Source organism: Oncorhynchus keta, chromosome 9 (assembly GCF_023373465.1).
Source record: "Oncorhynchus keta strain PuntledgeMale-10-30-2019 chromosome 9, Oket_V2, whole genome shotgun sequence".
Lineage (NCBI taxonomy): Eukaryota > Metazoa > Chordata > Actinopteri > Salmoniformes > Salmonidae > Oncorhynchus > Oncorhynchus keta.
This window is the reverse complement of record NC_068429.1, coordinates 43,135,532-43,151,306: the sequence shown is the minus strand read 5'-3', so window position 1 is coordinate 43,151,306 and position 15,775 is coordinate 43,135,532. Positions and strand designations below refer to the sequence as shown.

At 40.8% G+C, this 15,775-nt stretch overlaps 1 protein-coding gene across 2 annotated transcripts in view; it reads left to right on the top strand.

The window, feature by feature from the left end:
- LOC118387884 (hippocampus abundant transcript 1 protein-like) overlaps positions 1-15,775 on the top strand; it is a 39,917-nt gene that overhangs the window by 4,737 nt on the left and 19,405 nt on the right. The window contains exons 1-4 of one of the 2 annotated variants that reach the window (XM_035776695.2): positions 6,114-6,620; positions 10,198-10,296; positions 14,324-14,386; positions 14,736-14,863. In XM_035776695.2, coding sequence (XP_035632588.1) covers positions 6,540-6,620; positions 10,198-10,296; positions 14,324-14,386; positions 14,736-14,863 — 371 coding nt within the window. In that variant the 5' untranslated portion in view covers positions 6,114-6,539. Of the gene's footprint in view, positions 1-6,113; positions 6,621-10,197; positions 10,297-14,323; positions 14,387-14,735; positions 14,864-15,775 lie in introns of those variants that run through there. The other variant, XM_035776696.2, reaches the window with a different exon arrangement.

Below are 15,775 nucleotides of genomic sequence, written 5' to 3'. Positions count from 1 at the left end.
CTCTGCGTCTCTCAAGCATTTCCTGTAGTTCCTGCAATACTAAACCACAAACAAAGCTTTTGTCATTCTTCCTGGAATGAAAAAATATATATATGTTGTACTGTCACCCACTGGATAGGTGCAGTGAACTGTGTTATTTTACAGGGTCAGCCATATTAGTACGGTGCCCCTGTGGCAAATTAGGCTTAAGGGCCTTGCTCAAGGCCCATTGCCAGATTTATCACCTTTAATTAAAAAAAAAAAACTTTTACCCCTTTTTCTCCCCAATTTCATGGTATCCAATTGGTAGTTACAGTCTTGTCACATCGGGAGAGGCGAAGGTCGAGAGCCGTGCCAAGCCGCACTGCTTCGGAAGCCAGCCGCACCAATGTGTCACGAGGAAACACCGTACACCTGGTGACCGTGTCAGCGTGCATTGCACCCGGCACGTTATTCCAGAGGGAATAACACAAACATATTTTAAACTCCCACCAAATATGTACACTGAGTGTACAAAACATTAGGAACACCTGCTCTTTCCATGACAGGCTATCCAGGTGAAAGCTATGATTTCTTATTGATGTCACCTATTAAATCCACTTCAATCAAGTTATATGAAGGGGAGGAGACAGGTTTTTATAGAAGTGGTTAAAACATGCTTAAAACGGACCTCTGAGTTCATGGGGAAATGTTTGATACACCTTAGCTGGTATTCAATCCAGCCCCAGAGTTTTCCCAGAGTGAAAAGGCTTTAATTGCACCAACAAGTTCCTCCTCTGTAATTTTCCTACAGCTGTTAATTTTACGTTATTAATAAAAAAATAAATCCTTACAATTAACTTCAGTTAGTGGCGATGGAGGAGACTGAAATGATAACATATGCTTAAGATATTTTGCTTCCTCTAGTTTTGGCAAGTCAGTTAGGACATCTACTTTGTGCATGACACATTTTTCCAACAATTGTTTACAGACAGATTATTTCAATTATAATTCTCTGTATCACAATTCCAGTGGGTCAGAAGTTTACATACACTATGATGACTGCCCTTAAACAGCTTGGAAAATTCCTGAAAATTATGTCATGGCATTAGAAGCTTCTGTAAGGCTAATTGACATAATTTGAGTCAATTGGAGGTGTACCTGTGGATGTATTTCAAGGCCTACCTTCAAACTCAGTGCCTCTTTGCTTGACATCATGGGAAAATCAAAAGAAATCAGCCAAGACCTCAGAACAACGTTCATCTGTACAAACAATAGTACGCAAGTATAAACACCATGGGACCACGCAGCTGTCATACGCTTAGGAATAAGACGTGTTCTGTCTCCTAGAGATCAATGTACTTTGGTGCGAAATGTGCAAATCAATCCCAGAACAACAGCAAAGGACCTTGTGAAGATGCTGGAGGAAACAGGTACAAAAGTATCTATATCCAAAGTAAAACAAGTCCTGTATCGCCATAACCTGAAGGCCGCTCAGCAAGGAAGAAGCCACTGCTCCAAAATTGCCATTTAAAAAGCCAGACTACGGTTTACAACTGCAAATGAGGACAAACATCGTACTTTTGGAGAAATGTCCTCTGGTCTGATGAAACAGAAATAGAACTGTTTGGCCATAATGACTATTGTTATGTTTGGAGGGAAAAGGGGGTGGCTTGCAAGCCGAAGAACACCATCCCAACCGTGAAGCACGGGGGTGGCAGCATCATGTTGTGGGGGTGCTTTGCTGCAAGACGGACTGGTGCACTTCACAAAATAGATGGCATCATGAGCAACGGAAATTTGTGGATATATTGAAGCAACATCCCAAGACATCAGTCAGGAAGTTAAAGCTTGGTCGAAAATGTGTCTTCCAAATGGACAATGACCCCAAGCATACTTCCAAAGTTGTGGCAAAATGGCATGATGACAACAAAGTCAATGTATTGGTGGCCATCACAAAGCCCTGACCTCAATCCTATTGAAAATGTGTGGGCAGAACTGAAAACGCGTGTGCGAGCCAGGAGGCCTACAAACCTGACTCGGTTACACCAGCTCTGTCAGAAGGAATGGGCCAAAATTCACCCAACTTATTGTGGGAAGATTGTGGAAGGCTACCTGAAACGTTTGACCCAAGTTAAACAATTTAAAGGCAATGCTACCAAATACTAATTGAGTGTATGTAAACTTCTGACCCACTGGGAATGTGATGAAAGAAGTAAAAGCTGAAATAAATAATTCTCTCTCCTTTTATTCTGACATTTCACATTCTTAAAATAAAATGGTGATCCTAACTGACCTAAGACAGGGAATTTTTAATGGGTTTAAATGTCAGGAATTGTATAAAAACATTTTTTTTTAAAACAGAGTTTAAATGTTTTTGGCTAAGGTGAGTGTAAACTTACGACTTCAACTGTATATTTGGGTGAATCATGGATGATTCCGTCATTTGTAACAAATTTCTTTTAACACACAACAAGTAGGTCTCATGGGGGAGAGGCGTTGTATATTGTGACTGTGTATCAGACTGTATAGTTTTAGCAATGATAAATTGCACAGCAAACTCAGTAATGAACATTACAATCCCACCCTAAAGATCCTGAATATAAGGCTTGTGGAAATAATGAATGCTATGGGTACTACGCTTTCAAAGTGGCTGTTATTCATTTGGGAAGTTAAGATCCATCATCCCATCCGTTGACATTGGCTAGAATGAAGTAGCAAAGAAGCTGGGTTTTAATCAGATATTTTAGCCTTCATCTTTGAGAGTTGAGGCTGTGTTCTTCCTATCATCTACACTCCTTCCCTTTATTAACCCAGGGGTAGACAGACTAGACTCCCTGCCCTGTCCTGTAAGCTTACCTATGTCAAAGCAGTAGACTCCACATTGAAAAAAAGTTGTGGGGTTCTTGATGTGGCATCTCGTGTTCTTCAGAATTCTTAAAGGTTCTTGAAATGTTTGGAAGTGTGCAGAGGTGTCCCTTTCATAGAAATTGGCCAGTATAAACGGGTGTTGATTTTCAGTGTAACAATAAAATAAAAAAATCATTTTATTTGTCACATGCACAGAATACGACAAGTGTAGACTTTACCATGAAATGCTTACTTACGAGCCCCTTCGCAACAATGCAGTTAAAAATAAGAAAATTAACAAATACATAAAGATAAAATAGTAACACAATAAAACAACAATAACGAGGCTATATACAGTCTATATACAAGGAGTACCGGCACAGAGTCAGTGTACTGGGGTACGAGGTAGTTGGGAGATTGATTGAGGTAATATGTACATGTATGTTTGGTTAAGTGATTAATTGAAGTACTATGTACATGTAGGTAGGGGGTGAAAAGCAGAAAGTCAGGGTAGCCGTTTTAATTAGCTGTTCAGCAGTCTTGAATTAACACTCAGTGGTGTAAAGAACCCTAGTGTTGGCGTTAATAACCAGACGTGAACTAAACCCATGCCACTTATTATCATATTTCCCAGCATGCTGTATTGGAGGTTGATTTTTAGAATAGTTTGTTTCATTATCTATGTTTTTGCATGTACATTGATTTATTAATGAATCTAATGCTACTCAAATATACAGTATATAGCATAATTCTTTTTTTTACTATTCCAATCTGTTACTTATTGCACCCGTTACTGAAATTGTTGTTCCAGTTTAGATGTTTAAGGTAGTCTCATGTTGTTGTTTACCCAACTCTCCCAGTAATTCTTTTTAAGAATAGAGGAAGACATTCGCCATCCTGCAGCTTGGACACTAAAAATGCTAAGTGTAATACAAAAAAAAGAAAAGCAGAACTTAATATTTGGTACAGAAATCTTTGTTTGCAATTACAGAGATCATACATTTCCTGTAGTTCTTGACCAGGTTTTCACACACTGCAGTAGGGATTTTGGCCCACTCCTCCATACAGACCTTCTCCAGATCCTTCAGGTTTCGAGGCTGTCTCTGGGAAATACACACTTTCAGCTCCCTCCAAAAATGTCTGGAGACTGGCTAGGCCACTTCAGGACCTTGAGATGCTTCTTACGGAGCCACTCCTTAGTTGCCCTGGCTGTGTGTTTTGGGTCGTTGTCATGCTGGAAGACCCAGCCACGACCCATCTTCAATGCTCTTACTGAGGGAAGGAGGTTGTTGGCAAAGATCTCGCGATACATGGCCCCATCCATCCTCCCCTCAATACGGTGCAGTCGTCCTGTCCCCTTTGCAGAAAAGCATCCCCAAAGAATGATGTTTCCACCTCCATGCTTCACGGTTGGGATGGTGTTCTTGGGGTTGTACTCATCCTTCTTCCTCCAAACACGGCGAGTGGACTTTAGACCAAAAAGCTATATTTTTGTCTCATCAGACCACATGACCTTCTCCCATTCCTCCTCTGAATCATCCAGATGGTCATTGGCAAACTTCAGACAGACCTGGACATGTGTGCGCTGCAGGATTTTAATCCATGACGGCGTAGTGTGTTACTAATGGTTTTCTTTGAGACTATGGTCCCAGCTCTCTTCAGGTCATTGACCAGGTCCTGCTGTGTAGTTATGGGCTGATCCCTCACCTTCCTCATGATCATTGATGCCCCACGAGGTGAGATCTTGCATGGAGCCCCAGACAGAGGGTGAATGACCGTCATCTTGAACTTCTTCCATTTTCTAATAATTGCGCCAACAGTTGTTGCCTTCTCACCAAGCTGCTTGCCTATTGTCCTGTAGCCCATCCCAGCCTTGTGCAGGTCTACAATTTTACCCCTGATGTCCTTACACAGCTCTCTTCTCTTGGCCATTGTGGAGAGGTTGGAGTCTGTTTGATTGAGTGTGTGGAAAGGTGTCTTTTATACAGGTAACGAGTTCAAACAGGTGCAGTTAATACAGGTAATGAGTGGAGAACAGGAGGGCTTCTTAAAGAAAAACTAACAGGTCTGTGAGAGCCGGAATTCTTACTGGTTGGTAGGTGATCAAATACTTATGACATTCAATAAAATGCAAATGAATTACTTAAATCCAGAAAATCACATTCTATGATTTTTTATGTTTGTAAAATCGGCAGTGTGTCAAATACTTGTTCTCCCCACTGTATATCCCCACTCTGGCTGGATTCCAATATGAATTATATATCAGTTTGCAAGCCAGCATAATGTGGCTTGTAAACTAAGTTTCAGGTCACTGTGTTAGGGTAAAACTAGGCTCTCAAAAGAAGTCCTTATGAAATATGTATTGCTTTGTGTTTAAGAATAAAAAATGTATGACAACGTATTTACTTAGGATCTCACTTGGTGAAGGCCACAGGACTGAAAATTAATGAATGTAACAACCATGTTTCTGTCACTAGCAAACAGACTCATGAGTGGTACTGGTAACTTTAAAATTAATTCGAAAGGCACCCTGGGAAATATGCAAATAAGGCTTAAACCCCTAAAGCAGGGCTATTCAATTCCTGACCTGGAGGGCAGAAACATTTCTGACATATTTTTAGTATGGTTCTTCAAAAAGAAACCATCCCATCCCATTTCTGGTTCTTCAGAGATCATAAAATGGTTCCCTTATGGCAGTGGTTCCTGACTCCGGTTCTCGAGTATCCCCAACAGCACACCTTTTTGTTGTATCCCTGGACAAACATACATAATTCAACTCATTGAGGGCCTGATGATTAGTTGACAAGTTAAATCAGGTGTGCTTGTCCAGGGCTACAATAAAATGTGTACTGCAGGAGGTACTCAAGGACTGGAGTTGGGTTCCAATTTGCACCTTTATTTTAAGAGTGCAGAAAGACATTCTCCAGCTTGCAGATTGGACATCTCCTCCAAATAGGTAGTGCTTGCCTTTAACCCCACTGTGGAGGGAGAATAGATATCAGCCGTACATGTACAGTATATGGCTGTGTAAGGTATGTAGTAGAGGTCGACCAATTATGGTTTTTCAACGCCAATACCGATTTATTGGAGGACCAAAAAATGCCAATACCGATTATTCGGCCGATTTTAAATATATATATGCAGCATATTTCATAGAGTCGTCATATAGCCTCCCAATTATATTATTTTGAATAACTGATCACAGCTCATGTTTTCTCGGAATAGGCCAAAATTAGGTCATGTACTTTCAGTTCAATACATTTAACCACAAATTAATATTTTATTTGTACCAGAGGGAGAATAAACCTTAATAGACAAGTGCCACGTGGTTTCCCGTAGTCTACTGTGGCTGCAGAAAGAAGCGCTGCTTAGCCATAAATCTGATTTCAGACCAGCTTTTCCAACTTTCAGCCAACATCAAGCCGATGCATAAAATGACGCCATTAAACCGCGCACTGATCCACAGTCAGTCCTTCAGCACCGCTCTAAAATTCAATCGCATAGTGCGCTGTCCTCGGCACAGAGAGACATTCGAGAGGACGTGTGCAATATCCATTTTGTACATTTGCCGGTGTTGTCAATTCGGTTTGGGCTACTGGGTTATAAACACGTCATTTAATAACCGCTAGCCTTTCAAGGCTAAATCAGAAGGCATCCTGGACGAAACGGGTGCACCGAAGATCCCTACGCAGCATGGATTCTATGTAACTCCGGTAAAATGTAATGAGGAGATGGCTCCGGGAGAGAAAGATCATCAGGGTACCAGCCGTATAGTGTTGGTCAAGAAAATTATCATGAAAGATGGGCCCACGGTATGTGAATTAATTGTCTTTATTTCGGTATCCTACCAGTTGTAACCGGGAATGTGTATGCAACAATGTAACTGATTTTCACATAAACGGCAAAGGATGCAACATCAGCTGTGAGTGAGCCTGCGGTAGCGGCAGGTTATGCCATAAACGGACATTATGCGCTCGAGATACTGTACCTTGTGAAACATTTTACGGCTCAGTCAGCGTACAGTGCACCACAGTTTTCCGTAATGCTATTGCCAAACAGCTTTGAAATTTGTATCAATTTGTTAATAGATAGTGATAGGAGATGGGTACATTGCAACCTCTATTGGAAGGACGCGTCCGGTAATATATCGGGGTTGCGTCTTTCAGTCGGCCTAGCTGCAGATAGCCTATTGAATGAAGACTGTATAACATTGTAATGCGGCTGCCATTAGCCTACTGTGTTACATAACACCCTCTCAACGCAATCTGTTTGCATGATAATTCCATAATCATATTCATTGACTGGTGCATTATCATGATAATGCCATAAAAATGCTTAAAGCCTATTTGTTTATTTTATGTATAGATAATAGAGTCCAGATCCCCTGCAATAAAAATAAGACACTTTTTTTTATTGCAGTAACCTCTATCCTTTCATGAACTGTTGGTGTTGATGATGTTGGAGGTGCTCCAGGCAAGTTGTGTGTCCCACAGTGCCCTCGGATTTAAACCTCCTCATAGGCTAAACACTAGCCAATAGCCAGCCGTGAGGACCATAGAAGGTGTTACCATGGTGTTTCCTTGGAAAGGGGACCTGGACCAAAAACTACATTACAGATGGCCTAATTTAAAAATAAACAAGATTCTATTCTATTATGTAATCTGAGCTATCACAGCAAAGTGGATTGGGACATTCATTTTAGATCAGTGGTTTAATTTGTAGCAAACAACACAAATGAACGTTTAGGCCTAAGTCTATTTTTCACAGCATGGTAAGAAAACAGTGATTCAATCTCCATTAGGCCTGGCTACAATGTACAGTAGGGCAAAAAAGTATTTAGTCAGACACCAATTGTGCAAGTTCTCCCACTTAAAAAGATGAGAGAGGCCTGTAATTTTCATCATAGGTACACTTCAATATAGATACCTTTGTACCTGTTTCCTCCAGCATCTTCACAAGGTCCTTTGCTGTTGTTCTGGGATTGATTTACGTTCATCTCTAGGAGACAGAATGCGTCTCCTTTCTGAGCGGTATGACAGCTGCATGGTCCCATGGTGTTTGATCAATAACAAAAGTTTCTCAATACTTTGTTATATACCCAATGGCAATGACAGAGGTCAAACATTTTTTGTAAGTCTTCACAAGGTTTTCACACACTGTTGCTGGTATTTTGGCCCATTTCTCCATGCAGATCTCCTCTAGAGCAGTGATGTTTTGGGGCTGTTGCTGGGCAACACAGACTTTCAACTCCCTCCAAAGATTTTCTATGGGGTTGAGATCTGGAGACTGGCTAGGCCACTCCAGGACCTTGAAATGCTTCTTACGAAGCCACTCCTTTGTTGCCCGGACGGTGTGTTTGGGATCATTGTCATGCTGAAAGACCCAGCCACGTTTCATCTTCAAAGCCCTTGCTGATGGAAGGAGGTTTTCACTCAAAATCTCACGATACATGGCCCCATTCATTCTTTCCTTTACACGGATCAGTCGTCCTGGTCCCTTTGAAGAAAAACAGCCCCAAAGCATGATGTTTCCACCCCCATGCTTCACAGTAGGTATGGTGTTCTTTGGATGCAACTGAGCATTCTTTGTCCTCCAAACACGACGAGTTGAGTTTTTACCAAAAAGTTATATTTTGGTTTCATCTGACCATATGACATTCTCCCAATCTTCTTCTGGATCATCCAAATTCTCTCCAGCAAACTTCCAATGGGCCTGGACATGTACTGGCTTAAGCAGGGGGACACGTCTGGCACTGCAGGATTTGAGTCCCTGGCGGCGTAGTGTGTTACTGATGGTAGGCTTTGTTACTTTGGTCCCAGCTCTCTGCAGGTCATTCACTAGGTCCCCCCGTGTGGTTCTGGGATTTTTGCTCACCGTTCTTGTGATCATTTTGACCCCACGGGGTGAGATCTTGCGTGGAGCTCCAGATCGAGGGAGATTATCAGTGATCTTGTATGTCTTCCATTTCCTAATAATTGCTCCCACAGTTGATTTCTTCAAACCAAGCTGCTTACCTATTGCAGATTCAGTCTTCCCAGCCTGGTGCAGGTCTACAATTTTGTTTCTGGTGTCCTTTGACAGCTCTTTGGTCTTGGCCATAATATAATAATAATATATGCCATTTAGCAGACGCTTTTATCCAAAGCGACTTACAGTCATGTGTGCATACATTCTACGTATGGGTGGTCCCGGGAATTGAACCCACTACCCTGGCGTTACAAGCGCCATGCTCTACCAACTGAGCTACAGAAGGACCACGTGTGGAGTTTGGAGTGTGACTGTTTGAGGTTGTGGACAGGTGGATTTTATACTGATAACAAGTTCAAATAGGTGCCATTAATACAGGTAACGAGTGGAGGACAGAGGAGCCTCTTAAAGAAGAAGTTACAGGTCTGTGAGAGCCAGAAATCTTGCTTGTTTGTAGGTGACCAAATACTTATTTTCCACCATAATTTGCAAATAAATTAATAAAAATCCTACAATGTGATTTTCTGGATTTTTTTTCTCATTTTGTCTGTCATAGTTGAAGTGTACCTTTGATGAAAATGTTTAAGTGGGAGAACTTGCACTGTATGTCTAATTTCACAGTTTAGACTAGGTGATACGTGATTTGCTCTTTGCGTGACAGCGAGCTGAGAACACAACCACGTCTCAATCTCCTCCAGTCCTCACTCACGCATACATATTACATACACACAGCAAACTTGGTGCACTCAAGTTGTGAGGACTAGGGAATTGGGGGGCCCATCTCGTCTCCACTGTTATGTAACGGCCGTGTCCCAAGCTTCCCAAGCTGCAGGCTGCCTCACGCTGTGCTGTGAAGTAGCTAGGGGCCTGTGCTAATCTATCTATCTTTTCTATGCCACTGCCTTCCTCAAATACCACTGCTGTCTGTCCTTGCTCAGGGGTGTCCTGGGAGACAATGGCCACGTGGATGTCTTCAAATAGCAAATTGACTGATTCATATTGACAGAGAAGCAGTGGGCTTTTGTTATTGATCATTTTTGTTTGGACTCCTCTTGACCATCCCATTCAGAAGAACGATCTACAGTATAGAGTGGAGATCAATAAATGGTTGCCTTAGTAAATTGTTTTCCTAATAGTGCATATTGTATGTCTGCTTCCCAAAATAATAGACTGCATTTGTCAAAATAAGTCTAGGCACTCAATTACAGCAAACCGATTTACAGGGTCCTGATAATGTTATTTTTTTTATATGCGTTGTGATTATGGTGACATGGTGGATGTTGATCATCTCAAGTTACCTTTTTGAAAAGCTGTTTACATTTTTCTAACACTGTAAGAGCTGCTCATTTCCATAGTGTATGTTTTTTAACATGGAATACAATATGTTCTAAAATGGCTGACTTTCTTTACTGTGTGTTGCAGCCGGGCCAGGGTATTGGCAGACCCAGTGTTTCCCATGCTGTGGTGGTCATCTTCCTGGAGTTCTTTGCCTGGGGTCTCCTTACCACTCCAATGCTGACAGTGAGTTCCATCTCTATCTGGCTTGCCTGCCTATCTTTCAAATTGGTATTTTGACCAACCAGATCAGCTTTGAAAAAGAGCTGATGTGAAAAGATCTGATGCGATTGGTCAAAATACAAATTTGTGTAATAAAACGTCAGACTGCTTCTGCCTAATTATGATCATTTTCCAGTTACACATCAGCCTAATTCAGATCTTTTTCCAGTAATTGGTATTTTGATGAATCAGATAAGCTCTTTTGACCGTAATTTGGCAAAATATCAGAATTGGGCTAGCTAGGTCTCTCCAGGTCTATTTACACCAGGGGTGTCAAACTCATTCCATGGAGGGCCTACTTTCTGCAGCTTTTTGTTTGTCCTTTCACTTAAGACCTAGACAACCAGGTGAGGGGAGTTCATTACTAATTAGTGAATTTAATGAATGAATCAAGTACAAGGGAGGAGTGAAAACCCGCTGACACTCAGTCCTCCTTGGAATGAGTTTGACATGTGATCTGCACTGAAAAAAAATGAAGGTTCTTAAATGTTTCTTCCTCAGCTCTTAAGGTTCCTTTATGAACAATTGTGCGATAAATATCCTTTGAGTTAAGTGTGGGGTGCTTGATGTGGCATCTACGGTTCTTCAGAATTCGGAAAGGTTGTTGAAATATTTTGTGTTGATTCAAGAATTCAATTAAGGCTGTAAAGATTTAAATTAACACTTAGTGGGTTAAAATATCCTCAGTACTGGTGTTAATAACCAGAGTTGAACCAAAACCATGTTTATCATTATCATATTTCCCAGCATGATCTATACGGTTGATTTAAAAATATATATTTGTACATTGATTGATTCATTCATATCAAGCTACTCAAATATAAATAACATAAATTGTTCTAAACTATTCCAATCGGTTACTTGAACTTATTGCATATGTTACTGAAATGGTTGTTCCAGTTTAGATGTTTAAGGTAGTCTCATATTTTAGTCTTCCCAACCCTGGAAATAGTTCTGGTGCAGATTGCAGATGGATAAAAAGATCCCACATGTTGGTTAGCCCCACTGTGGCTGGATTCCAATGGGAATTACACATCACTTTGCAAGCCAGAAACACACATCTCTTTCCAAGCCAGCATAATGTAACTTGCAGGCCTAATGTGGCCTGTAAACCAAGAGTTTCAGGCCACTATATTAGGGTAAAACTATGCCCTGAAAAATAAATCCTTATGAAATATGTTTCATTTTTTTAATAACATTTTATGACAACATATTCTCTTAGGCTCTCAATTGGTAAAAAGGCTGAGAAATGAGATTGGATGAGTGCAAACACATTCATGGGTGCTAACTCAAAAATTCCCCTGAAAGGCACCGTGGGAAATATGCAAATAGGCCTTGAAACCCTACAGCAGGTCTATTGAATTCTGGTCCTGGAAGGCCGAAACATGTCTGGTTTTGCATTTTTGTATGTTTATTCAAAGAACCATCCCATGTATGGTTCATTCAGACACCCTCAAATGGTTCTCCTATTGCACGTTTATTTTTAAGAGTGTAGGGCTCTTTCTAAAACAAAATGGCCTTGATTCCTCGCATCCATCTTTTCATAATATCTTGTGGACAGACGACGTAAACATACAGTTGAAGTCGGAAGTTTACATACACCTTAGCCAAATACATTTAAACTTAGTTTTTCACAATTCCTGACATTTAATCCTTGTAAATATTCCCTGTTTTAGGTCATTTAGGATCACCACTTTATTTTAAGAATGTGGAATGTCAAAATAAAAGGAGAGAGCATGATTTATTTCAGCTTTTATTTCTTTCATCACATTCCCAGTGGGTCAGAAGTTTACATACAATCAATTAGTATTTGGTAGCATTGCCTTTAAATAGTTTAACTTGGTTCAAATGTTTCGGGTGGCCTTCTACAAGCTTCCCACAATGAGTTGGGTGACTTATGGCTCATTCCTCCTGACAGCTGGTGAAACTGAGTCAGGTTTGTAAGCCTCCTTGCTCGCGCCATAGGATTGAGGTCAGGGCTTTGCGATGGCCACTCCAATACCTTGACTTTGTTGTCCTTAAGCCATTTTGCCACAACTTTGGAAGTATGCTTGGGGTCATTGTCCATTTGGAAGACCCATTTGCGACCAAGCTTTAACTTCCTGACTGATGTCTTGAGATGTTGCTTCAATATATCCACATAATTTTCCTGTCTCATGATGCCATCTATTTTGTGAAGTACACGTGTCCCTCCTGCAGCAAAGCACCGCCACAACATGATGCTGCCACCCCCGTGCTTCACGGTTGGGATGGGGATCTTCATCTTGCAAGCCACCCCCTTTTTCCTCCAAACATAACAATGGTCATTATGGCTAAACAGTTCTATTTTTGTTTCATCAGACCAGAGGACATTTCTCCAAAAGTAAATCAAATCAAATCAAAAATCAAATCTATCTTTGTCCCCATGTGCAGTTTCAAACTGTAGTCTGTCTTTTTGATGGCGGCTTTGGAGCAGTGGCTTCTTCCTTGCTGAGCGGCCTTTCGGGTTATGCCGATATAGGACTAATTTTACTGTGAATGTAGATACCTTTGTACCTGTTTCCTCCAGCATCTTCACAAGGTCCTTTGCTGTTGTTCTGGGATTGATTTACGTTCATCTCTAAGAGACAGAATGCGTCTCCTTTCTGAGCGGTATGACGGCTGCATGGTCCCATGGTGTTTATACTTGCGTACTATTGTTTGTACAGATGAACGTGATACCTTCAGGCGTTTGGAAATTGCTCCCAAGGATGGACCAGACTTGTGGAGGTCTACAATTTCTTTTCTAAGGTCTTGGCTGATTTCTTTTGAGTTTCCCATTATGTCAAGCAAAGAGGCACTGAGTTTGAAGGTAGGCCTTGAAATACATCCACAGGTACACCTCCAATTAACTAAAATTATGTCAATTAGCCTATCAGAAGCTTCTAAAGCCATGACATCTTTTTCTGGAAATTTCCAAGCGGTTTAAAGGCACAGTCAACTTAGTGTATGTAAACTTCTGACCCACTGGAATTGTGAACAGTGAATTATAAGTGAAATAATCTGTCTGTAAACAATTGTTGAAAGAATTACTTGTGTCATGCACAAAGTAGATGTCCTAACCCGACTTGCCAAAACTATAGTTTGTTAACAATACATTTGTGGAGTGGTTGAAAAATGAGTTTTAAAGACTACAACCTAAGTGTATGTAAACTTCTGACTTCAACTGTAAATGGTACCAGAGGTCTGTCATGATACAAGGGGATGCGTGAGATAATTAGCAGCATTTGTTCTGGTGCTTTGGACAAATCATGACTTCGCAGGTGTTAGCATCCTTTCAAATTTTGGAAGTGGAGGGGACATTTGGCCCATAGACTTTCCCTTAACTTGCAAAGAGACATGGTGGAGCTTTTTACTCCTATTCCGTTCCAATCCTCATTCTACAGTGCCTTGCGAAAGTATTCGGCCCCCTTGAACTTTGCAACCTTTTGTGCCACATTTCAGGCTTCAAACATAAAGATATAAAACTGTATTTTTTTGTGAAGAATTAACAACAAGTGGGACACAATCATGAAGTGGAACGACATTTATTGGATATTTCAAACTTTTTGAACAAATCAAAAACTGAAAAATTGGGCGTGCAAAATTGGTCCCTCCAATATGGTTGAGAAGGAGGCGAGAAAGGAGGTAATGAGGAATTACAGAAATACTAATTGTCTATAGGTCTCTATCGCTCTCTATCTTGTTCTTTCTGACACTGTACAGTCATCCTTCTCTTGCTCTTATTTTCCTCTTCTACTTTCTATTCTCACTTTCTCTCTCTGTCTATGTTCCCTCTCTGTCAACCTTCCCTTTTGAATGGTTTAGTAAAACGCATCTGTGTTGTTTTTTAGGGTAGGTTTCTTGTCTTGTTAAAATGCTTGTGTGTGTGTGTGTGTGTGTGTGTGTGTGTGTGTGACTGTTATGGTTTCTTGGCAGCCTTTCCATCGAACAGCCCTGTTTAAGATGTTTGTGGTTTTTCTGTTCTTTGCAGGTTTTACATGAAACTTTTCCACAGCACACGTTTCTGATGAATGGTCTCATTCAAGGGGTGAAGGTAAGACATCAGGCTTAGAAATAACTATTTAGCAAAGACTATGAACAGTATATCTCCCCAAAAAATGAACCAACAATGCCATTTATTAGAGTTGAACAAAAGCAGCACATTCTTTATTCTGTGTACTCCAGCTGATCTTTTTTCAGTATCTTATTATTTCATATCAAGTGCATGTTTATTGTAGGTTTATTATAGGTCATAAAACGAGCCATTTTTGTGCTGCAATATGATTGTAATCAAGCTCGCTCTCATTTCCTTTAAAGATGAATGAGCCTTCTCATTATGGGTTCCCGGTAACCATGGCAATTTTAACAGAGGCTCCTACCCTCTTCATCCTCCTCCTCAACAGGGTCTTCTGTCCTTCATGAGCGCCCCTCTGATTGGTGCCTTGTCAGACGTGTGGGGCAGACGGTCCTTCCTATTGGTCACTGTGTTCTTCACCTGCGCCCCCATCCCGCTTATGAGACTCAGTCCCTGGTAAGACCGCCCGTTTCTGCTGGCCAAGAAAAAAAATCACTGTTGTGATTTGGTTTAGTATTCATTGTTTATTTGATTAGAATGAAACAATAAGCACATTTAAACATGAAATATACAGTTAGACAAAGAGTCAAAGTAAAACCACATAGGGTTCTTCGGGTTGTCCTCATAGGGAAACCCTTTTTGGTGCTACCTAGTACCCTCTATGTACCCTCTTTGAAGTGTTCTTCCTAGAACCCTCTATTACAGCTTCCATCCCCAAGCCATAAGGCTGCTGAACAATTAATCAAATGGCCACCCGGACTATTTACATAGCTGTTTATTATCTATGAATAGTCCCTTTACCCCTACCTACATGTACAAATTACCTCAACTAACCTGTGCCCCCGCACATTGACTCGGTACCGATACCTCCTCTATATAGCCAAGTTATTATTTTGTGTTACTTTTTATTACATTTTTTACTTTATTTTATTTAGTTAATACTTTCTTGACTCTTGAACTGCATTGTTTGGTTAAGGGCATGTAAGTAAGCATTTCACGTTATTCACCTGTATTCGGCGCATGTGACCAATAAAATTGGATTTGGTTTGATATTAACAGTTCTACTAAGAACCCTTTAATCTTTGAAGGGTTCTTTCTAGAACCCTCAATGAGTGTTTGCACCAGCCGTATTAGCCTTTAAAGTTAAAAGCCTTTATGACAGTAAATTACATATATCTAAAGCCTTATCTTTGAGGGCCTAGTTATACCCTAACACTGGTGGTAGGAAGTTCCTTGTTTACAGGCCACATCAGGCCTGCAAGGCACATTTATGCTCACTTTGGAATGTGAAGTGTAATTCCTGTTGGAATCCAGCCGTAGTGAGGATATCTCACAATTGAAACTTTTGATCACCCTCAATCGTTAGTG